Genomic DNA, 26,035 nt, shown 5'->3' with positions numbered 1-26,035 from the left:
AAAACAATGCAGCCGTATGATCTTAATCCTAGAGCCACTTTAATATTAATGCAAAGAGCAGCACAACATGTCAAAGAAAGGCACATTTACTGTTTCCACCAGGCCTAAATGCGATTAAAGCTTCATCTACCAGTCAAAAGAAACTCTAAGTGCTCCATACAAAACAAATTAAACAAACGGATGACACAAACTGGCAGATGTTTCTCCCAAATATATTACAGCTTTTAGTGTCAAATATTTATATATATATATATAAAAAACGAAATATACAAAAGAAGGAAAAAAAAATAAATTCATGTCCAATCCAAATTCAGTTCAGTTCGTTGAGTTTCCTTCATGATGGGATGCATTTCACACTCTTCAACAGAACTGAAAGACAAAAACAGAAGAAAGAAAGGGATTAAAAGACAAAGAACTGAGTCTAATTTTCTTATTTGGTCTTTTCAGGTTTTCTGTGTTTGTCTTTGGGTTAAAAACATTAACTTTATGAGGGAAAAAAATGCTCAGGATTGTTTTTTTTTGTGCTGGAACGACAAAACAAAACGGCGGCAACTCAAATGAGTCGCCTCACCTTGACCCGAAGAAAGAACTAAATAAGGAAGAGACCGGAAAAAGTAGGAGGGGAGGAGGAAAGAGGCGGAAAAGTGAGTGGACGGGGGGGAAAGAGAGTGGAAAAACAGCCAGAGGGAGGAGGTGGGGGTGAAAAGGACACGACGGAGGTGTAGGAGACGGAAACGAGGACTGAAGGTGAAGAGGCGTTAGAAAAATAAACAAACAGAAGGAAAATGGAGGAGGAGGAGATGGTTTAAAAAAAAAAAAAAAAAAAGGAAGGACGTGGAGGGAACGAGTAGAGATCAGAAAAATAAAAACAGGACTAATGTCGGTGAAGTTTATCAGAGGAAAAGGGTCAATGTAGGGTCTCTGCTGCCACCTGGTGGTCATACAGCAGTACTACATCTGTAACACTGTACACGTAGGCTACGTTCAGACTGAAGGTCACAGGTGTCAAACATGCGGCCCGGGGGCCAAATCCGGCCCGCCAAAGGGTCCAATCAGGCCCGTTGGATGAATTTGTGAAATGCTAAATTTACACTGAAGAAATTATCAATCAATGGTGTAAAAATCATTTTAATTCAGATTCCACATACTGACTAATAAGATGTCAGTTGGGTCAGATCAGTAAAATATTATCACAATACCCTATAAATAATGACAACTGCAGATTTTATCTTTGTTTTAGTGTAAGAAAAAGTTAAATTACATGAAAATGTTTATAGTAACAAACTATCCTTTTACAAAAAATGTGAATAACCTGAATATGAACATCTTGAAATGTCTTAAGTGAAGCACATGCAATTTTACCAATATTCTGCCTGTTACTAAATGTTTTGTGTATTTGTAATTGTCATGTAAGTTGTAACGCACATGTGTACATTATAAATTGATAAACCGAGGCAGAATATTGTTACATTGCACTTGTTTTTCTTAAGACATTTCAAGTTGTTCATGTTATTCCGATTTTTAAGGAAACACTGTAGATGTAAACATTATCATAATGTAATTTAACTTTTTCATTGTTCTTATTTTATTTTTCCGGCCCACTCAAGATCGTATTGGGGTGAATGTGGCCCCTGAACTAAAATGAGTTTGACACCCCTGCTGTAGGTATATGTGGCTCAAATCTAATTTTTTTTTACCCATATTGGCTAAAATTTGCTTAGAGGTCTTATTTCTGTCTTTGTGCATTAGAAATCAATCTAAGTGAATCCCTGAAGGAAGTTTGTGTTGGTAAATGCAAGTGATGCAAATTTACAGGATTTCAGCTCTGTTGCAACATGTTGATGGTCATATGAACTATGTTTTCAGCTCAAAAATGTCCAATTTCATCACAATTAATGCTATATTTTCATGTCACAAATGTCCAAGTTATATTTTAACTGAATTTACCTGAAAAACAAATATTCTATTCTTTTGGATTCCCCAATTTTTCTTAACAGATTCTATCCTACATATCACGTTTTATTTTTACAGGTTGCAATATGGAGTATGGTGCTGATCCATCCTGCTTATGTTACGCCAATACATACATTAAGAATGTCACACGTCACTTTTAAAATCAACAGTTTTCTAATAATGAGCATTTTTATAAAGAAATAACAGTTCTATATTGTTATTTACTCTTTAGTATGATGTTAAACTATATCTCTATCGCTCTCTTTTCTCCTTTACTTTCTCGCTTTAACCCCAACTGGCCAAGGCAGACGGCCATCCTTCAGGAGTCTGGGTCTGCTCGAGGTTTCTGCTGTTAAAGGGGAGTTTTTCCTCGCCACTGTCACCAATCATAAGGGTTTGCTCCTGGAGGATTCTGTTGGGTTTCTGTAAATTGGTTTAAAATTGGATTTGATTTGATCTTTCTCTCTTTTATGTGAAGCACTTTGTAACATGTTGTTTTAAAAAGTGCTATATAAATAAAGCTTTACTTACTTACTTACTTAAACTATACAATAAATAATTCTGATCCTAGTTTTTGCACAGGGATCATTAGTGGAAACGGTGACATGGCTGCTGAGCATCAGTATGATGGGATCCGTAACAACCATGTCACATCCGTCCACTGCCACATTTAGTGTTTTTGTGTCAGCTGTTATTATTTTAGATCCACAATACTAACATTTATGAATAAGAGGAGAATTAGCAATAGTAAGTATATAAGTTTATTACTAATAAAGTACTGGTACTGACCAGAGCATCATGGGTAATGTCACGTCCGTCCACCAGCAAAAGTTTTCACATACACGTGCTATTCAAAATCCAATATTTCTGAAAATAGAGCTTCCACTGTCAAATAATATCAGTAGTCTGTGCACAAATGCATTAGCATTATTTCAACACAGTTCTATGCATTTCTTACAACTTTTTTTTTTGACAAAAATGGCCACTCATTTGACCCCCTAAGTAAATTTTAGCCGATATGTGACGTGTTTCCAATCTGTTAAAGACAGTTTGAACAGCACAAATCTGATTTTTTTTTCAAATCCCACCCAGGCCACTTTCATATGTGGTCCTAAATCCGATACGCATCTGATATTTTGTAATGTGACTTCAGTCTGAATGGCTAGGTCGTATTTATCGGACCTTTACGTCATTAAAATGCGATAAACGTCACAATTCTGCGTCCCAGGAGTGTTACTTCTGTAAACACAGTGTGTACCTGCGTGGTCATGTATTACATCAGGACCCCTTTTGTGCATGTGGGTCACTTCAGTGTCACATTCAGTTCAAGGTCAAGGTCAAGGTTACTTTATTTATACCCATAGGTAGATTTGTTTTGCAGTCTAAGTGATTGCCTTGGCTTTACAACAACACATACAGGGGTTGGACAAAATAATGGAAACACCTTCACCTCAAGATGATAATGCCCCAATCCATACAGCTAGAACTGTTAAAGAATGGCATGAGGAACATTCTAATGAAGTTGAGCATCTCGTATGGCCGGCACAGTCCCCAGACCTCAACATTATTGAGCATTTATGGTCAGTTTTAGAGATTCAAGTAAGACGTCGATTTCCACCGCCATCGTCTCTAAAAGAGTTGGAGGGTATTCTAACTGAAGAATGGCTTAAAATTCCTTTGGAAACAATTCACAAGTTGTATGAATCAATACCTCGGAGAATTGAGGCTGTAATTGCCGCAAAAGGCGGACCTACACCATATTAAATTACATTTTGTTGATTTTTTAAGGTGTTTCCATTATTTTGTCCAACCCCTGTACACTGAACATGCAAGACAGGCACTTGATCACTCTTACAGACACGACAAAAAGACAAAAAGTGCTCAGTGTTCCACCATTCATCGGTATGGCAGCATGGATAAGTAAAAGAATAAAATAAATAAGATCAAATAAATAAAAACAAGATGCAATAAAACACAATAAAAACCAGAAAAGATAAAAACAATCCGGGATAAAAACCAGATAAGAACATAAAATTTAAAAATGTAAAAATTTGAAGTCACAATAATAAATAGAGCAAAGAAATGGAATAAATAACTAAATAAGTTAATAAAGTGCAACGTCACTATTTCTTATTGAGCTCAGTGACGTCGACAGGAACAAAGCTGTTTTTAGAACACTGTGTCCTGCACCTTGGGACAAAGAACCTCCGTCCAGAGGAAAGGAGCTGAAATTCACCTCGTAAAGGATGGGAGTCATTATTAAGAGCTGATGAAACCATCCTCTGGACCTGTTTAGTGTACAGGGAGGCGGGACAAGACTGGGACTCACCAATCAGGCGACTGGACCATGTAACTATTTGATTTAGTGAGTTTTTCTCTGCAACGGAGGTCTGACCGAACCACGCCACCAGACAAAAAGATAAAACACACTCAATAAAGGAATGATAAAACAAAGTTAAAATGGTTCGGTCGATGTGGAAGTGTGCCAGTTTTCTAAGGCAGTGGAGGCGCTGACGGCCCTTTTTACACACAGATCGCAGTTTTCATTAAAACTCAGTTTTTCATCAATTATCGTCCCAAGATATTTGTATGATTGCACTTGCTCTATAGTCTGACCTTTAATTAAAGTGACTCCGTGCCTGTCCTGTTTTTTCCTAAAATCGATGATCATACCTTTTGTTTTAGATGTGTTCACGTGAAGGCAGGACTCCTCACGCCACTGGACAAAGTCATCAATAATAGGGCAGTGACTGGTCTCCCCCTCTTTGAGCAGGCTGACAATGACTGAATCATCAGCATACTTAATGATGGTCCTGTTTTCATATTCACTCTGATACATACAGGGGTTGGACAAAATAATGGAAACACCTTCACCTCAAGATGATAATGCCCCAATCCATACAGCTAGAATTGTTAAAGAATGGCATGAGGAACATTCTAATGAAGTTGAGCATCTCGTATGGCCGGCACAGTCCCCAGACCTCAACATTATTGAGCATTTATGGTCAGTTTTAGAGATTCAAGTAAGACGTCGATTTCCACCGCCATCGTCTCTAAAAGAGTTGGAGGGTATTCTAACTGAAGAATGGCTTAAAATTCCTTTGGAAACAATTCACAAGTTGTATGAATCAATACCTCGGAGAATTGAGGCTGTAATTGCCGCAAAAGGCGGACCTACACCATATTAAATTATATTTTGTTGATTTTTTAAGGTGTTTCCATTATTTTGTCCAACCCCTGTATTTGTGTAGAGAATGTATAACAGCGGAGACAGGACACAGCCTTGAGGAGAACCAGTGGAGGAGAACACTGGGTTGGACAGAACCCCATTCATCCTCACTTTTTGGGACCTGTCTGTTAAAAAAAATCTAAAATCCAGCCCATCAGGTTTTTACTAATCTTAAACTGTTCTAAAAGCCTTTTAATTAAAATGTGGGGTTGGATTGTATTAAAAGCGGAGGAGAAGTCTATAAATAAAAGCCTTGCAGATGCCCCTTTACCCTCCACATGTTTAAAAATCATGTTTAAAAGAGTCAGTGTGGCGTCTTCCACTCCTCTGTTGGGCCTGTATGCAAACTGCACAGGATCCAACTCATGTTCAGTCTCCAGTTCATACTCAAAACTGATAAAGGTTGCATTTAATGTGTAACATGAACGAGCACAAAAAAACAAAACAAACAGATTTTACCCAAAAATTTGAATTGTGCATTAAGACCTTCTGTCTGAACGTAACCGTAGTGACTGTAAGTTTAGTCATTTAATGAGCTGTAATTTGCTCATGCACCGGGAGGGATGATAATAATAATAATAATAATAATAATAATAATAATAATAATAATAATAATAATAATAATAATATAAAGGAGGAGGAGGAGAAGGAGAAGAAGAAGAAGGAGAAAAAGGCGGAGGAGGAGAAGAAGGAGGAGGAACAAAAGAAGAAGAAGAAGAAAAAGGGGGAGGAGGAGGAAAAGAAGAAGAAGGAGAAAAAGGGGGAGGAGGAGAAGAAGAAGAGAAAGGGGGAGGAGGAGGAAAAGAAGGAGGAGGAAGAAAAGAAGAAGAAGAAAAAGGGGGAGGAGGAGGAAAAGAAGAAGAAGAAGAAAAAGGGGGAGGAGGAGGAAAAGAAGAAGAAGGAGAAAAAGGGGGAGGAGGAGAAGAAGAAGAGAAAGGGGGAGGAGGAGGAAAAGAAGGAGGAGGAAAAGAAGAAGAAGGAGAAGGAGAAAAAGGGGGAGGAGGAGGAAAGGAAGAAGGAGGAGAAGAAGAAGGAGAAAAAGGGGGAGGAGGAGGAGAAGAAGGAGGAGGAAAAGAAGAAGGAGAAAAAGGGGAGGAGGAGGAGAAGAAGGAGGAGGAAAAGAAGGAGGAGAAGGAGAAGAAGGAGAAAAAGGGGGAGGAGAAGGAGGAGGAGGAAGAAAAGAAGGAGAAAAAGGGGGAGGAGGAAAAGAAGAAGGAGAAGGAGAAAAAGGGGGAGGAGGAGGAGAAGGAGGAGGAGGAAGAAAAGAAGAAGAAGAAGAAAAAGGGGGAGGAAAAGAAGGAGAAAAAGGGGGAGGAGGAGGAGAAGAAGGAGGAGAAGGAGAAAAAGGGGGAGGAGGAGGAAAAGATGAAGGAGAAAAAGGGGGAGGAGGAGGAGAAGAAGGAGGAGAAGAAGAAGGAGAAAAAGGGGGAGGAGGAGGAGAAGAAGGAGGAGGAAAAGGGGGAGGAGGAAGAAAAGAAGCAGCAGGAGAATCTATCATGTTAGTATTTTTCCTCTCTTCATTCATCTTCAGTATTGTTTCGTTTTTCTCCGTTTGCTAAAACATCATGTCTCAGTGTTTGGTCGTTTGACTTCATTTTCCTCCTCCTTATGTTTTATGTTCTGTCTTCTGTCAAATGTTTGTCATGTTCTGGCCATATTCCATTCTACTGTTTCTATGACCACTTTAATAATCTGATAACTCCAGTATAAACTTATGTGATTATGACTGATACCAGACATGATTTTCCTCATGATGACTCTTTTTTTTTTTTCATTTTTCTTCTCTGGATGCATTTCTCTACGTAACCGATAAATGTTTTAATCAGACATGTATGAGTGTGTTTAACAGTGTTGGTTGTTTCTCACCTTCCATCTGTTGCCGCAGCTGTTACACACCACAAAGGTTGTCATGGGTTCATCAGCGCTGCGAGTCTGCACCTGAAACACACACACCACATGGAAAAGAGCTTGGACAGCGTTCTATAACCAACACCAGAGCTGTGTGATATGATCAAGTATATCCTCCTGTCCTCTGTGGGGACAAAAGTTTGACACAAAAAAAAAACAAAAAACAAACAAAGCAGCGCTACCCAAGGCAAAGGACTGTCCATAAAAAATTTAAAAATGCATCTGAAAAAAACGTTGCATTATGCTGTTTCAAAAAAAGGCAGTTATTTAACCCTCCGGTATCCCGTCCAGCAAGGCCCTTACTAAGCACCAAGTGTGCCTTTCTGGCACACTTGTGGAATAATGTCAAAAAAATTTTCATACAGTTTGTTTTTAATTCTTTTACACTTTTTTCTATTTCATCAACTTGAACCATAAATAAAAATACCAAATACTCAATAATTGTCACATTTTTTAACCCTTTAAATGCCGTGTTTGTAATGTAAACAAACCATTTTTTGGATGCAAAAAACAAAAAAAAATTTTTTTTTCAATATACTACATAAAAATTGTATCACATATTATTTGATTTTTTAATCCTGGCATATGTCAATGATTAACTCCAACATCAGTTGATTTGCATTATTATTTTTGGCGCTAGGTCAAATGTTCAAAAATACTAGCATCTGTCATCAAGTGTGCCAAAAAGGCACACCTATAAATCAAACTATTAAATATTACAGACTGATTTTTTTTTCTGCTCTAATTTGATTTTATTTTTGTAAATCAAGGTCAGCCCTAATCATACATATCAAATAATCATTCATTTTAGATTTTTTAACTCTTTAAACGATCTCTTTTCATCATGATGTCACTACAGTTTTTTTTTTTTTTTTTCAAAATACTACATAAAAATTGGATCACATATTATTTGATTTTTGCAGCCTGGCATATGTCAATGATTAACAGCAACATTAACAACGTTAATGAATTAATTTAGACCCTCACCTCTCGAATGAAGCCCAGATATCAGTAAAAGTAGGATTCATGCCTTAATGGCTTACGGATGAAAAACAGTGGTTATAGTGGAAGAAATAGTGCGTTTTAGGCACACTTGGGAGACAGATGCTAGTCTTGTAATTTTCTTCTGTTGACAATGTGCAAATTTTAGTTGGTGGCCAGAATTTTAAAGATCATGCAAAAATGAACAACTTTTGAATTCTAACCTTATTTAAATTGTGAAAAATATTATGAAGTTTTTTAACACGAAGTGCAAAGTGTGCATAAAAGGCGCACCCGGATACTGGAGGGTAATGTAAAAAAGCCAAAACTTGTACTTTTCTGGGTCTCAGGAGGATATTGTGTAACAGTATGAGGTTCATATCCTACTCTAGTGGATCTTGTTGACCTAAATACTCTTATTATAATAATAGATAAAACCCATGACCATATGTTCTCCTACAGTCTACAGGAAATGTCTGAGCTGAGGCAAAGTCACTATAATTTAAATCCAACCCAACTAAACCAAAGTGCTGTACAGAAGAATGATTACAACCAAAATAGAAAAATAAAATACAGAATGGATTAAAAGACATAGAAACTGTACAAAAAAGAAAACAGTGCTATACAAAAGAATAAATAAAACCCAAATAAAAGAAATACAAGAATAGATTAAAAAAAAAACCATAAAAAGCCATACAATTAAAAAAACACAATAGATAGATAGATAGATAGATAGATAGATAGATAGATAGATAGATAGATAGATAGATAGATAGATAGATAGATAGATAGATAGATAGATAGATAGATAGATAGATAGATAGATAGATAGATAGATAGATAGATAGATAGATAGATAGATAGCAACAATAAACCACTACCAAATAAAAACAATAGAATAATTTAAAGGGAACTGAAATTTTCAAGAACATTCAGTGTAGAACAAACATAAAAAGTCAGTGTATTTCTGTGGAATAATCTGGAGCAAAACTTAAAAATGTCTTCTTCAATTTGTGCATTTAAAAGGATGTAGAAATCCAGTTTAATAACAAAATACAGAACATTATCTGAATAAATGAATATCTAGTTATAATATAGAAGAATGCATAAAATAAGATATTATTATAATTAATTCATCAACACAGACTATCATAGTTAGGAGATATTATCATATTTATTAATGATTGTATTTGTAGTAAATATTTCAAGTGCATATAAATATTACAGTTTATATTAAAAACGGTTGATTATGCAAATCTGATTGTGTGTGAGGTGACAACAAAAAGTGTATGTGGATGGTTTGTATGGATGTTTTGTGATGATTTATCACCATTTACTCTAATATTATCCTCTGTATTTTGCATTTTTAATTGAAAATCAGGCATTTTCCTATATTTCATTCACTGATTATGTAGATGTTCATTAAAGCTCAGATTGAAGTTGAAACTTATCGTATCCAAAACAGAAAAACAGAGAAAACTGAAGAAAAAGATTTTTTCTGAAAAAAATCTATCATTAACTGAACATAAACCCAGTATCTCCATCCACTGTCATTGATCCAACTCCATGGGTTTTACTGGTGAATCAATGTTGTAGAAGATGACGGTGTTTCCATGGTAACTACGAAGCCCCTTAACGTCCGAATGGGTCATATCTGATGACCATGAAAAGACGACAAACTGTATTTTACACCAATTATTTACATGGATTGATAGGATTAGTGGATTATCAGGTATTAAACAGTTTAGACCAGTCGATGCTTTTGGTTTGTGATGGTTGTTTTGGGTCTTTATGGGTTAAATCACAGGTGTCAAACATGCGGCCCGGGGGCCAAAACCGGCCCACCAAAGGTTCCATTCTGGCCCACAAGATGAATTTACAAAGTGCAAAATGCAAAAATTACCCTGAAGATATTAACAGTCAAGGGCATCAAACTCAAAAATAACAGCATAATAACCTAAAAATAATGACTCCAAATGTTCTTCTTGGTTTAATGTGAGAAAAATAATATATTATGCCTCTAAACAGTGGCAACACCAATTTTTTCTCTTTGATTTATTGCAAAGAACATTAAATTCTGATATCCTTTAACAATAAAATGTCAATAACCGGAACAAATATGAACAAGCCAGGAATGTCTAAAGAAAAATAAGTGCAATTTTAACAATATTCTGCCTGTTTTTTGCCTCGGTAGATCTGATCTGTAATGCACATCTATAAATCATAAGTTGAAGCATAATATGGGTAAAATTGTATTTATTTTTCTTCAGAAATTTCAGTTTTTTCCAGTTATTCACATCTTTTTTTTTTTGTTTTGGATAGAAATAGTTTCATAATTTAATGTTATTTTTTGCATATAAAAAATTTGGAGTTGTCATTATTTATAGGCTATTATGCTACTTATTTGACTGGTCCAGCCCACTGGAGATCAAATTGGGTTGAATGTGGCCCCTGAAAGAACATGAGTTTGACACCCCTGGGTTAAAGCTCTACCTACCGATGTGGCATTTCTCACAGCACTTAGTTAAAGTTTGAACATGAACAACCCGCCTCCCTCCAAAGCCCCGCCCACTTCCCCTCTGCCTGAGCTCTGAGGCTCCTCCTCCTCTCTCCCCCTGTCACCTGATGTGCGTGGAGGAAGCAGAGGCGGAGGTCCGGTCCGCTTCGGTGTGTCCGCGGACCCCTCCCTCAGTAGTCGGATACATCATCCACCTGCCTCAGGCCCGCGGCCCCTGTTCCATCAGTAGACCCTGTATTTAAGGGTGTGGTCTGTATTTAAGGGTGTGGTCTGTGTGGTACTGGGTCAGTGTCTTCACTGCACCACGGAGATGAGATGCCCAGGTGACGGGCGCACGCACTGTGAACGTGTGGCCTCCGCAAATTTTTCCGTGGACATTTGAGGTTTCATAGTCCATACATTTATCATCCTACACTGTGTGACACCATGTACATGTACCTGTATGAGTCCCACCATCATAAAAGCTGAGCTTTATGCAGACCTGTTCAGTCCAGTACACCAGACTTCCGGACTTTTATCTCCATCCTTCATTCATCGGACTCCTGTTTGTTCTCCTTGGTTGTTGTTTCTGTTAATAAATCCGTTTTTTCCTTCCACATGTGCATTTGAGTTCTATCCATACACATCCTAGACAGCAGACTGTGGTCAGTGACAGGAGAAGCAGCGCCAGTGAAGCGTCAGATTCAGAGGGACACATATCAGATGCGGGGACGGCGATAATGGATGATTGACAGGAGGCTCAGTCAGGTTCGGCCAATTATTTCATTCGGACCGAATAAAATGATTGGTCAGACTTTTCTCAGAAATATATGAGAATTAAACATTTTTGAGTTTCAATACCTGGTGGATTTCTTTTACATTTTAGTTTGACACGCGCTTATTAGAAGCATTTTAAGATGACAAAAGAAAAGTGTAAAAATGCCACATCATACGGTATAGCTTTAATGTATAGAAAAAAAATAAAAAATAGTGTGCCTATAAATCATGACAACTCACAAATTTTTCTCTTTGTTTTAATGCAAAAAAACCCATTAAATTATGAAAATTTTTTACATGAACAATCTATCTTTTAACAATTAAATGTGAATAATCTGAACAAATATGAACAACCTGAAATGTATGGCATTTTACACCAATTATTTACCTGTATTTTGGTTCGTCAATGGATGTTTGGGTCTTTATAGGTTAAAATAAGCCCTACAGTGTCCACATTTTATACAAACACTCCATTCATTGAATTTACACAAACAGTTTATTGTTGTGACTGATATCGTCCATCTGAATATCACGTAACTGATATCAGGATGTCAGGGTTTGGTCCTATACACAACACTGATCTGAACCACTAGGTCATCAGCTATGGTGTGAAGATGGAATATCATCTATAGTTCCATATTTACTCCGTTGTGTGCGTTTGTGTGTCTGTACCTGTGTGTACGTGCAGTTCTTTCCACGACACTTGTTGCAGATGAACATGTCGGTCTCGGTTCCTCCGACCTTGGACAGCTGATGTTCTCTGATGGATTCTTTGGTCAGAGCTTCTCTGATCTGCTTCAGCTCTGCACTGGCCATCTCCTGCACACAAAAACACACACACAGATTTACACAAACCCCCCCAAAGGTATTCCACTAATGAATCCCTGCATGAAGTACCGTCAGTATTCTGAATTAAATCTATTACAGCATCTCTTTTCTATTGAAACAGTCCAATATTTGCTCTACACTGGAAAAAAAAATCTAAATCTTACCAAGTGTATTTTTCCTCATTTCTAGTCCAAATATCTCATCACACTTAAAATAAGACAAAATCACCTAAAGAGTAACTTTTCAGTGAGATAAAAGAACTTATTTTTGGACAATAGATCTGGAAAATCTTATTTCAAGGAATCTTACCAAGATCATTTTCACTTGCTCCATTGGCAGATTTTTTTTTTCTTTTCTCAAATCAAGATTTTTTTTTTTACTTCATTCAAGACAAAATTAAATGAATTAAAATCACATTATTTGTCTGATGTGGTGAAACAGATGTATTGAATAAAATCCATAAAATATCCCCACTGTGGGACCAATAAATGATTTTTTTTTTTTTTAATCTATTTGTTTATTTAGATCATGAAACGGCAAGAGAAAAATTAAAAGACAACAACAACATTCAAACAAGTAACATCATTGTGCAGGAGAGGATAGAGGCCAAAAAAGGCTTATGTGAATACCTCCCCAGAAATAAACAATACACAGGAAAGAAAAAAAAAGAATTAAAAATATAACTGAAATAAGAAACTAAATATAAATTATCTCATAAAATAGAAATATTCTAGTTAAGTACACAGAAGTACAGTACTACAATAAAAGTACTGAAACATGTAATATAGAAAAGTGAATAGTGTAAATGTAAAAGCTGTGGGTTTTATTATGAGTCACCATTATTGCATGTGACAAAATAAATAACTATGAATATGAATTTATGTTTCAGCTTCAGCTTCCAGGCTACTGTCTTTACAACAAGTCCAAACTGCATATTTGGGGTCAGTACATTTGTTTTGTATGGAAGTGAACTGCATTCACACAAAAAATAAAATTCGGCTCTGTTTTTCCAAATTAACAAGATAATTATCTCGTAATTACGAGACAAAATACGTAAAAAAAAAAAAAAATTGGCTCCGTTTTTCTGACTTAATGAGATAATTATCTCGTAAAAACAGAGCCAAATTTTTATTTTTTCATAACTCAGTATAAAATAAGTTTTTAAAACATTGTCCCTGTTTTTCCGAATTAATAAGATACTGTTTTCTGAAAAAATTTAAATTCGGCTCCATTTTTCCGAATTAACGAGATACTGTTTTCTGAAAAAATAACAATTCGGCTCTGTTTTTATGAGATAATTATCTCGTTAATTCAGAAAAACAGAGCTGAATTTTATTTTTTGTGTGAATGCAATATGCGACCGACCGATATGCTGCCCATCCTATATGCCAGAAGGCGTGTTTTCTCCTATTTTCTAACTTATGATCACATGTAATATGAGGATGAAACTGACGGGCTGACCTCTGCCGTCATGCAGGCGATGCGCTGAGCTGAGATGTTTCCACACAGGACGTTCCGCCGCAGGTCTGGGTTCTTCTGGTCCTTCAGGTTGGAGATTCGGCTTCGTAGGCGAGCTTTGTATTTCATGTCCGTCGACTTGAACTCCTGGTAGATCTGTGACCGCAGCCGGTGGTCAAGGACGGACAGGAACACAGAGTGGACTGGGACTTTAGGTTTATGTCAGGTTTACTAGTTAAACTCCTAAGACCCAGTTATGTTGGGGTTTTTTTGTCCATGTTTGTGGACAAGAGTTCCCCAGCTTTACCTTAAAAAAAAAAGCCCTGCAAAGGACATTCAGAGAAAAAAAAATGTATCTGAAAAAATGTGTCAGTAGTAGCTCTTCCATTGGACATCTACGCAAAACTTTACCAATATTAATGAATTGTCGTAAAAACAGAAGTGCGTAAAGTCAGTTTTTCCATTAAATCACAAATGTGATGATTTTATTTATTATCGCGAGATGACACGAGAAGTCATTCCATAAACATGGCGACAAACGTAAATATCATATTGATTTACAGATATATTCATTATCATAATATATTATCCCTCTGTCTTGTACTAAGTTAAAAAATGATACCACGACATGTTTCTTTTAAAACTCCTCTTCGCTTGTTGTAACGTCCATCAACATGTTTTATTTTTTATTCATGCGACTCTAGTTGCAGAAAAAGGTCTTTCCATTGCAGTTTTACATGATATACTATTTGTGCGACGCCCGAAAAACCACCTCTTGCCAGCGCAAAAACTTTTAATCACGAAACGAGAGTTTTGATGAAATCGTCATTTTTCCATTACTTAAATTTTTATGCGCAAATTATATTCGTGCAATTTGAGGGTCAATGGAAAAGCAAGCAGTGTCACGCTTTTTTCAGCCTAGACAAGTTTTTCCTAAAACATTCAGAAATTTGTATTCAGAAGGTTAATGCAGTTTTAGAACCTTTTCACATCTGGTCATACTGTGTTGAGATGAATCTGGAACAGTACTGGCTAACGGTAGCTGCTGGTAGTCGTTACTGCACGGTTGTTCTATGCGTTTTCTTACTTCTTTGGAATCGTACGATATAATGCATGTTCTGTGTCTGTCCCATCGATGTTGCAACACAGGAGGGCGTTTGTACGGATTTTCCTCAGCCCTCACAGGCCCGATCGCCACCAAACTCGCCAAATGAACAGAAACATTACCTGACTATCTACTAGGCACAATTTTATGTCCGTATTCAAATGTTGTGAGGTATGCTGGGTGATTTTAGCCTCTCATGCTATCGTACAATGGCACCACGGGTACAATGCCGCTAGTTATTTTAAATAAATGTCAATCAAGAAACAAATCAAGTCAATTTTAAGACCTGTTTAAAAAAAAAAAAAAAAAAAATCACCTTTTAAGACCCAATGAACCACTTTTTTTTTTTTTTTTATCTAACTATAGTATTCATCCTCCCAGATCCATAAATATCACACAAGTCTTAGACCGCCTTTGTCTTTGTTGTTTCTACAGGGTTGAAATGAGCATCTACATGACAATAAAAAAGTTTGAAAAATTACACAAAAATAATCGTCTTGTTAGGTCCTCCAATAACACACTAAGGTTGACATTTTGAATTTCTGAGTATTTCTATGAGTGCCATAAAGGGTTAATGTAAATTTCTACTATTTACAGTTTAACTACTGAAGTTGCTAAAGGATATGATCTTCAATTTGCGCTGCGAGGTGCTCACAGTCAACTCCAATAGTCTTGTGGTCATCTGGAACACACACAAAACCCACTGTTAGACTGTTTCCGAACACTCCGGTGAACGCAGTGACGTAAACGCCCCCTGGTTTCCTCACCGTCGGTCTGCAGCGCGGCCACCAGCAGCTCCCTACATTTGTTCCTGACGCTGTCGGCGGTGACGGGGGCGGGGGGGAAGGACGTGACGCGGGGGCACAGGGTCGGAGTGGGAGGGTCCTCTGATATCTGACCGCTGACGAAGAAACAAACTGCGTTCAGTTTCAAAGGGAGTTTCACTGTAGATTTTCTACTGATGTTTGTTTAATGATTCTGACACCTTTTCTCGCTGCCCGAGTCCTTCGAACTGGACGACGATCGAACGACTGAGTCTTCCTTCTTCTTCTCCTTTTCCTCTGATTTTCCCTCAGAACCGTCTGCCAGGTAACACATGCACAAACAAGTGTTCAGAGAATGCAAACCTACAACAAGCAACCTAAACAGTGTGCATGTGTGGATAGACTTTTTCATTCTAAATTAAACAGTTAGGCGCTTGACCCCTGGTCACTTCAGATGACCATAACTCAAATCTATTTATACGGACGGAACAACTGTTGCATGTAATCGATAGAGAACTGAATTTCCAACAATTTAGTACTACTTTGAGCTTTGTAAAATGATTAGAACGAAAGTTATGAACAAATTACAAAACTGACATTGGTTGCCATTGTAACCGGAAGTCACATGACCTAATTTCGTCATATTAACCCTTTCATGGACAGTGGTCACTACGGTGGACAGTTATTCTACAGCTGTTCTCTTGTATATTCATGGGTTTTGTTGTTTTAGTTGCATATCAGCCAACACAATACACTGCAATTGATAACATTACTGTAACTTGGCTGTTCTTGATAAACCTGATCTGCACTAACATGTTTAAGTATTTTTTATACATTTTTTGTATTATCTCCATGAAGTGAGTAATAGCTAGTATTAGTGTGACTCCCAAGGGTTAAAATGAGTGAAAACATCAGATTAGCTGCAATAAAATTATTTTTATTTCATAGATTTCACACAGTATGTCAGTTTTTGATATTGTGTTTTAAATACATGTTTCTTTGCTTCCAAAATTAAACACATGGTGGACATTTTTGTAACTCTATGAAAAATAGGTTCGTTTTAAAAAAAATTCAATTGCATTGTTTTTTTGTTCAGGCCTAAAGAGGAATAAAAACACTCAGGAAAAAAAAAAAAATGTGACTAAGGTTCTCATAATTCGTGCATGAAAGGGTTGAATTCCAGTCAATATTTGTTGAGTTATAATGAAAAATGTGTTGTAAATGGGATTTTCAATGTTAAATTGAAATGTCCACAGAGCCCACATTCCACAGTGGATGTGGACAATTTTGTGCCAGATACAAGATATTGTTAAAAGCTACGGGTGGATCAAGTTGGAGGCTAATCTGAGTCATTTTGAATTTTTTATGAATTTTTAAAAATTGCTCAATGATGAGAGATAGGAAAAGTTGAGATTTTGTGACCTTGCTGTGACCTTAAACTTTGGCCTACTTGGCCCAAAATTTAATGGGTTCATCCCAGGGCCTAGGCCTATCTGTGGGTACAATTTGGTAAAGATGGTTGGAATAGTTTTCCTGTAACTTTGCTAACAAACAAACAAGCACACACGTACGCATGCACGCAAACAAAGCAAAGCGATCACAATACTTCCTGGCGGAGGTCAAAAAACAAAAAGAGTTCAAGACTAATGTTCAACCAAGTCAACAAAATAACATCTGAGATTACTAGACAGCAGAGTTTGACCAAGAAACAAAAACTCAGTTATTTTTGCTGTTACTGTCGTATGTTTCATACAAAAGCCTTGTTAAAAAGTCCGAAGTTCTTACTTACTGTTAAATCAGTTGTGTTAAAGTCATTGTAGTTCAGGGGCCACATACAGACCAGTATGATCTAAAGTGGGTCAGATCAGTAAAATAACAACATAATAACCTATAAATTTAATTTAATTTATTTATTCATTCCAATCTAAATGATTGGAAAGAAGCAGGATGACGAAAACTTATAATACCTGCCCCTTTCTTCACACACCTGCTTCCATCAGATAGGTTGCCATTACAGCTATTACAGTAAACAGTTTACATCACCGGTGTCAAACATGCAGCCTGGGGGCCAAAACCGGCCCGCCAAAACTTCCAATCCAGCCCATGGGATGAATTTGCAAAGTGCAAAAATTACCCTAAAGATCTTAAGTCAAGTGCATCAAACTCGAAAATAACAGCATAATAACCTATAAATAATTACTCCAAATTTTCTTCTTTAATGTGAAAAAAAAAATGACATTATTCCTATAAATAATGGCAACACCAATTTTTTCTCTTTGATTTATCGCAAAGAAAATTTAACTCTGATATCCTTTAACAATAAAATGTCAATAAATGGAACAAATATGAACAACCTGAAATATCTAAAGAAAAATAAGTGCAATTTTAACAAATGTTTTGTGCCTTGGTAGATCTGATCTGTAATGCACATGTAGAAATCATAAGTTGAGGCAGAATATTGATAAAATTGTGCTTATTTTTCTTCAGAAATTTCTGGGTTTTTTTTTTTTTTTAGATTATTTACATCTTTTTTTTTGTTTTAGATAGTTTGTAAAGTGTACAAATGTTCAGAATTTAAATTATTTAAGTTAATTTTTGCACTGGAAAAATTTAGAGTTGTCATTATTTATAGGTTTTTGTGCTATTATTTTAATGGTTTGACCTGCTTGAGATCGAATTGAGCTGAATGTGGCCCCTGAACTAAAATGAGTTTGACACCTCTGGTTTACATGATAGTCAATGCAAATAAAACAAATCCAACATCCATAAGTCAAATTATTTCATTTCATGCTTTTATACAGCTTCTCTATTCTTCATGGCGGGCCGATCAATGCAATTTCAGACACCGTTTCATTAATACTTAAGTTCCATTCAAGAAAAATAAACGCATAGATATCCTCTTTAAACACTCATACACACCAGGTTTCATATAGACTTATCTCGGTCTTGTTCTCAGACACTTACCCAGGAGTTTCTTCCAGGACTTGATGAGAGTTTTGGCCAGATTCTGCAGCTCATCATCTGAACTTTGCTTCCTCACAGCGTTCACTAACATCCCGACTCTGGTCGACTACACAGACGAAACAAAAAAACACACCGGGAATCAAATGAGAATGGAACTTGCATTAAAACCAGTTCTCATTTTCCCGCAAGATTCCAGTAAACAAGCATAATACTAGTAATAAATAGTTAAGTTAAAGTCCTACTGGTGTCCATCTGTACATGTAATCACTTAACCCTTAGGGGTCTGAGCCTATTTTGGCCGTTTCTGAGTACTTTTGATTTTGCCTTTATATACTATATAAAGAAATGTTTATTATACCCATGTTTGGCATCTTCATCTGTATCATCTGTGTATTATTTTTTGACTTTAACCTACTATATCAACACAAAAGGACAAAAAAATACACAAAAAATATAAAATCTGATTGAAAAATTTATATAACGGCTAAAATTTACTTAGGGGGTCGAATGAGTGGCCATTTTTGTTTAAAAAAAAAAAAAAGTTGTAAGAAATGCATAGAACTGTGTTGAAATAATGCTAATGCATTTGTGCACAGACTACTGACATTATTTGACAGTGGAAGCTCTATTTTCAGAAATATTGGATTTTGAATAGTACATGTATGTGAAAACTTTTGCTGGTGGACGGACATGACATTACCCATGATGCTCTGGTCAGTACCAGTACTTTATTAGTAATAAACTTATATACTTACCATTGCTAATTCTCCTCTTATTCATAAATGTTAGTATTGTGGATCTAAAACAATAACAGCTGACACAAAAACACAAAATGTGGCAGTGGACGGATGTGACATGGTTGTTTCCACAAATGATCCCTGTGCAAAAACTAGGATCAGAATTATTTATTGTATAGTTTATCATCATACTAAAGAGTAAATAACAATGTAGAATTATTTCTTCATAAAAATGCTTATTATTACAAAACTGTTGATTTAAAAAGTGATGTGTGACATTCTTAATGTATGTATTGGCGTAACATAAGCAGGATGGATCAGCACCATACTCCATATTGTAACCTGTAAAAATAAAACATGTGATATGTAGGATAGAATCTTGTAAGAAAAATTGGGGAATCTAAAAGAATAGAATATTTGTTTTTCAGGTAAATTCAGTTAAATATAACTTGGACATTTTTGACCTGAAAACATAGTTCATATGACCATCAGCATGTTGAACAGAACTGAAATCCTGTAAATTTGCATAACTTGCATTTACCAACACAAAGTTCCTTTAGGGATTCACTTATATTGATTTCTTATGCACAAAGACATAAATAAGACCTCTAAGCAAATTTTAGCCGATAATTTATTGCATAAATGCCACAAAGATGCTTAACAAACCTTTTCAAAGACTTTAAAAGTCAATAATGGTTCCAAATATTAGGTATGTAAAATGTAAATTGTAATAAATTAAAACTATACTCAAATATTTGACATAAAAGCATGTCTTTACATTGCCCCCCCCCCCCCGGTCTTCCCGGTTTCTGTATCCAGATCAGGTGGGGGTCATTCTCACTTTTACCTGTAATGCTAATGCAGTCTGTGGATTAGAAACCACAGATTTGGCCAGTTTTTTTATTTTGAAAAAGGACAAACAATGACGACGATGTGGTCAGAAATATAACACTTGCTTTATATCGCTATAATAACGCTATATCGCTTGTTTGCTCCGGTTTCAAAACGTCATATCTCCGCTTGTATTTACTCTATCAACATCTAATAAAAAGTGGGAGAGTGTTTCAAGTCCACATTTTCGAATGCAATTGTCCCCAGTGGTCTACGTGACCGACTTCAGATGCTAAGACGTGTTGAATTTGGACCCCTAAGGGTTAAAACACCATTTCTTGTTTATCATAGGAGTGTTATTCTATTGTAGTTATCCAGTTTCCATCATCCAGGTGTGTTTATATTTACCTGCAGAGTTTCCAGAGACATCTTGATGTTCTTCAGTTCCCTCAGCAGGTCCAGAGCTCCATCCTGAAAACCAAACACTCACAGGTAGAACTATTTCTAATGCAGCATTTCTACTTTGAAATATAAAAAAACAACCTAAATTTGTCCTGATAGTGTTTAGAAATAACAGTTCTTACATGATGCCAGGCCCATGATGGATAGGGGTCTGTATCGGCAAGAATCTGGCGATATGATACAAATCACAATACTAGGATCACGATACGATATATCACGATACTGTTAAACAGGCAATTTTTTGTTTGTTTCTTTTTTTTTTAAAAATGATTATTTCCTGGGAAAACTGAATCACACCAGAAATATGCACAAATAATAAACACATTTGTATTTGATCACAAGAGGATCTAATGCTATATCACAAAATGTTCCTGTGTTAAAACTTAAATTCTGTTTTACAGACATTACAGTTTAAGATCCCGTTCAAATGTTCATATTCCATTAGTTCAGAACTAACATCAGAACATTATTTTTGCGCAATCCCAACAAAGGAACTAACATCTGCCTCTCTCAGACAGTAAAAAGTGCTTTTAGGAGGCTTCAAATAACCATTATTTAATAAAGCAGTTTTCAATTATAATAAATAAGATATAATCAATAAAGAAAAACAAAAAACAAAAATGAACCTCCACCATATTTGAATTTGAATAAATACCTAAAAATATTGAAAAAGTACTTTTTAATATCGATACAGTATCGTGAAATGAAATACTGCGATATTTTGCAGAACTGATATTTTCTAACACCCCTAATGATGGATAGATTGTAATACCACTTTCCTCCACTAGAGTGAGTAGTGAGCTACTGAGTCACCAGGCCAGTTCTTTCCTCTTTTCATTCATGTGTATGCACGGGAAGAACTACAGACACAACAATGTCTGCAGCAGAACCACTATCATAAACACCTCCGAAGGCCAACAGTATGAAACAATAATAAACACCAAGTAATAAAAACAAGAAAAACCAGAGTCAGGGTCGATTTCCTCTTGTGGAGGGAGTGCAAGTCCATTTATGATCTGTGAGTTTAATCATCTTTTTATTTAATCTCCTGAGACCCAGCAATTCATTTTGTAGTCTGTAGTGGACAAGTTTCCCAGCTTTACCTTTTTTTTTTATTTACTTATTTATTTTTTAAATGTCCACTGAAAAGGAAAATAAATAGATAAATACAATTTTTTTTAAAAATCTGAAAAACTGTTGCATGATGCGGTTTCTAATGAAGGCAATTATTAAATGTAAAATGGCGAAAATGTTTACTTACTGGGTCTCAGGAGGTTAAGCCCATGAGTATACGTGAGTAAGTTTCTAAGCAAGTAAGTAAGTTTGTAAGTAAGGACACTCTTGAAAAATAGATTTTTAATCTCAATGAGCTTTTTTCCTGGTTAAATAAAGTTTATAATTATTAGTATTATTATTATTATTATTATTATTATTATTATAATACATTTGATGCATTATTTTACATGAAAGGCAAAATTTGGAGTCATCATTATTTATAGGTTTTAATGACAGTATTTTACTGGTCCAGCCGACATGATGTAAAATCAGGCTGCATGTGACCCCTGGGGTGTAAGAAAATATTGGTATCGCGATATTTCACTTCCCAATACTGTATCGATATTAAAAAGTACTGTATCGATATTTTTAGGTGTTCATTCAAATGCAGACATGGTAGAGGTTCATTTTTGTTTTTTGTTTTTCAAGCTCTTTTATTTCTATATTCACAAGGATTTTGTTCTGTTGTTTGTATTCGACAAAAGTCGTACTGTGATATTGCAGGTCCTAAATGTAGTTTTTTGAAATTGATACTGCTGTTTTGTTAAATAATGGATAATTCAAGCATCCTAAAAGCACTTTTTACTGTCTGAAAGAGGCAGATAGTTTTTTTTTTTTTTTTTTTTTTTTTTTTTTTTTTTTTTTTTAAATTGGAAATGCACAAAAATAATGTTCTGATGTTGGATGATTCAGGAAATGAAGACTATGTATTCTTTTCGCAATAGAATATGAAGATTTAAGCAGGATCTTAAGCTGTAATGTCTGTAAAACATTATTTATAGATTTATTTATGTGCTTTTTTTTTTTTGTACTGGTAAAGCCGCATGTTAATGTATCCAAATGCTGCACTCTAAGTTTTTCCAGGAAATAATTGTTTTTAAAAAAGACACAAAACAAAAAATATCGCCTTGTTAACAGTATCGTGATATATCATGATACACTGTATTGTTATCCTAGTATTGTGATTTGTATCGCCAGATTCTTGCCAATACACCCATACGTATGATTGTTAAGGTTGATATTTATACTCTAAACAATCCTGTTTAATTTTTTAAGTCTTTTTTTAAATTTTATTTTATTTATAAGCAGGTTTATTTGCGTCAATGTAAAAAAAAAAAAAGTACAAAAAAAACAACAACATAGAAGTATAGGGTGGTCCATTTGTAGTGTTTAGTAAAACTCGTCTTTAACTTATTTTGGCAAAAAATTATCAGACTGACATATAAAAAAAAAATCAATTGTATACTTTAAAACTAAGCAGGTTTATTTGTGTCAATGTAAAAAAAAATAAAAATGTAAAACTAGAAGTAAAGGGTGGTCCATTTGTAGTGTCTAGTAAAACTCATCTTGCACTTTTTTTTTTGGCAAAAAATTATCAGCTTGACATAATTATAATAATAGAAATCAATTGTAAACTTTAAAACTATGCAGGTTTATTTGTGTCAATGTAAAATAATAATAATAATAATAATAATAATAATAATAGTAATAGTAATACAAGTAAAGGGTGTTCCATTTGTAGTGTTTAGTAAAATTCGTCTTTAACTTTTATTTTTTTTGGCAAAAAACAATAATAGAAATCAATTGTAAACTTTAAAACTAAACAGGTTTATTTGCATCAATGTAAAAAAAAAACAACAAAACAAACAAAAAAGTAAAAATAGAAGTATAGGGTGGTCCATTTGTAGTGTTTAGTAAAACTCGTCTTTAACTTTTTTTTGGCAAAAAATGATCAGATTGACATGATAATCATAGAAATCAATTGTAAACTTTAAAAGTAAGCAGGTTTATTTGTGTCAATGTAAAAAAAAAAAAAAATAGAAGTAATGGGTGGTCCATTTGTAGTGTTTAGTAAAACTGGTCTGTAACTTGTGTGTGATTTCAGATAATCATCTAAACTTGTGTGTGATGTCAGATAATCATATAAACTTGTGTGTGATTTCAGATAATCATAATAATCATATAAACTTGTGTGTGATTTCAGATAATCATCTAAACTTGTGTGTGATGTCAGATAATCATATAAACTTGTGTGTGATGTCAGATAATCATAATAATCATATAAACTTGTGTGTGATTTCAGATAATCATAAACTTGTGTGTGATTTCAGATAATCATAATAATCATCTAAACTTGTGTGTGATTTCAGATAATCATCTAAACTTGTGTGTGATTTCAGATAATCATAATAATCATCTAAACTTGTGTGTGATGTCAGATAATCATAAAAATCATATAAACTTGTGTGTAATGTCAGATAATCATCTAAACTTGTGTGTGATGTCAGATAATCATAATAATCATCTAAACTTGTGTGTGATTTCAGATAATCATCTAAACTTGTGTGTGATTTCAGATAATCATCTAAACTTGTGTGTGATTTCAGATAATCATAAAAATCATATAAACTTGTGTGTGATTTCAGATAATCATATAAAATTGTGTGTGATTTCAGATAATCATATAAACTTGTGTGTGATTTCAGATAATCATATAAACTTGTGTGTGATGTCAGATAATCATATAAACTTGTGTGTGATTTCAGATAATCATAAAAATCATATAAACTTGTGTGTGATTTCAGATAATCATATAAACTTGTGTGTGATTTCAGATAATCATTAAAATCATATAAACTTGTGTGTGATTTCAGATAATCCTAAAAATCATATAAACTTGTGTGTGATGTCAGATAATCATATAAACTTGTGTGTGATGTCAGATAATCATAATAATCATCTAAACTTGTGTGTGATTTCAGATAATCATATAAACTTGTGTGTGATGTCAGATAATCATAATAATCATCTAAACTTGTGTGTGATTTCAGATAATCATATAAACTTGTGTGTGATGTCAGATAATCATAATAATCATCTAAACTTGTGTGTGATGTCAGATAATCATATAAACTTGTGTGTGATGTCAGATAATCATAATAATCATCTAAACTTGTGTGTGATTTCAGATAATCATCTAAACTTGTGTGTGATTTCAGATAATCATCTAAACTTGTGTGTGATGTCAGATAATCATAATAATCATCTAAACTTGTGTGTGATTTCAGATAATCATCTAAACTTGTGTGTGATTTCAGATAATCATCTAAACTTGTGTGTGATTTCAGATAATCATCTAAACTTGTGTGTGATTTCAGATAATCATATAAACTTGTGTGTGATTTCAGATAATCATATAAACTTGTGTGTGATTTCAGATAATCATATAAACTTGTGTGTGATTTCAGATAATCATATAAACTTGTGTGTGATTTCAGATAATCATAAAAATCATATAAACTTGTGTGTGATTTCAGATAATCATAAAAATCATATAAACTTGTGTGTGATTTCAGATAATCATAAAAATCATATAAACTTGTGTGTGATTTCAGATAATCATCTAAACTTGTGTGTGATTTCAGATAATCATCTAAACTTGTGTGTGATTTCAGATAATCATCTAAACTTGTGTGTGATTTCAGATAATCATCTAAACTTGTGTGTGATTTCAGATAATCATAATAATCATATAAACTTGTGTGTGATTTCAGATAATCATATAAACTTGTGTGTGATTTCAGATAATCATAAAAATCATATAAACTTGTGTGTGATTTCAGATAATCATATAAACTTGTGTGTGATTTCAGATAATCATAAAAATCATATAAACTTGTGTGTGATTTCAGATAATCATCTAAACTTGTGTGTGATTTCAGATAATCATAATAATCATCTAAACTTGTGTGTGATTTCAGATCATCATAATAATCATCTAAACTTGTGTGTGATTTCAGATCATCATCTAACCTTGTGTCTCTGTTCAACTGTTGATTTGGGCTGAATTGGTTCAAGGTGTGGCTGTTTGATTGACAGCTGTTGGAGCAGCCGTGGTTCAGACTGATCACCAAACTGTTCCCAAAATGTAGCACAAACACAACACGCGTGTTTTCAGGATGAAACCAGTGAACCCAGTGTGTGGAGTGGATCCCAGTGTCCGTGTTTCCAGAATGTTCTCTCTCTCTCTCTCAGTTAAAGGTATCCCATCACCTGACCTGTGTTGTGCGGATGCAGCAGCTGTTTTTGCACTCACCGTGTTCTTCTTCTGCACCATTTTATCCAGTTTTTTGGCGATTCTCTCCACTTCCTGGTTCTTGGCCATGTTCAGCGGGTTTGAGTTCCTCTGCAGCGGAGAAAGACCTCCACTGAAATGGAAGAAAACTCTCCACACTAGTCCTTCTCCTCTCTTCTCTGTCTCTGTCT

The 26,035-nt window shown here is 34.9% G+C and overlaps 1 protein-coding gene across 1 annotated transcript; it reads right to left on the bottom strand.

Moving 5' to 3' along the window:
- tcea2 (transcription elongation factor A (SII), 2) lies at positions 1-26,035 on the bottom strand. The gene is made up of 10 exons (XM_030139225.1): positions 25,866-26,035; positions 20,441-20,503; positions 18,465-18,570; positions 15,722-15,818; positions 15,504-15,637; positions 15,362-15,418; positions 13,635-13,789; positions 12,018-12,164; positions 7,049-7,120; positions 1-369 (listed from the first exon to the last, which is right to left on the bottom strand). The coding sequence occupies exons 1-10, from the start codon at positions 25,932-25,934 to the stop codon at positions 361-363; spliced, it is 909 nt and encodes a 302-aa protein (XP_029995085.1). The 5' UTR covers positions 25,935-26,035; the 3' UTR covers positions 1-360.

Source organism: Sphaeramia orbicularis, chromosome 7 (assembly GCF_902148855.1).
Source record: "Sphaeramia orbicularis chromosome 7, fSphaOr1.1, whole genome shotgun sequence".
In the NCBI taxonomy this organism is placed as follows: domain Eukaryota; kingdom Metazoa; phylum Chordata; class Actinopteri; order Kurtiformes; family Apogonidae; genus Sphaeramia; species Sphaeramia orbicularis.
Note: the sequence above shows the minus strand (reverse complement) of the source record. Positions and strands in the feature narration are given on the sequence as shown.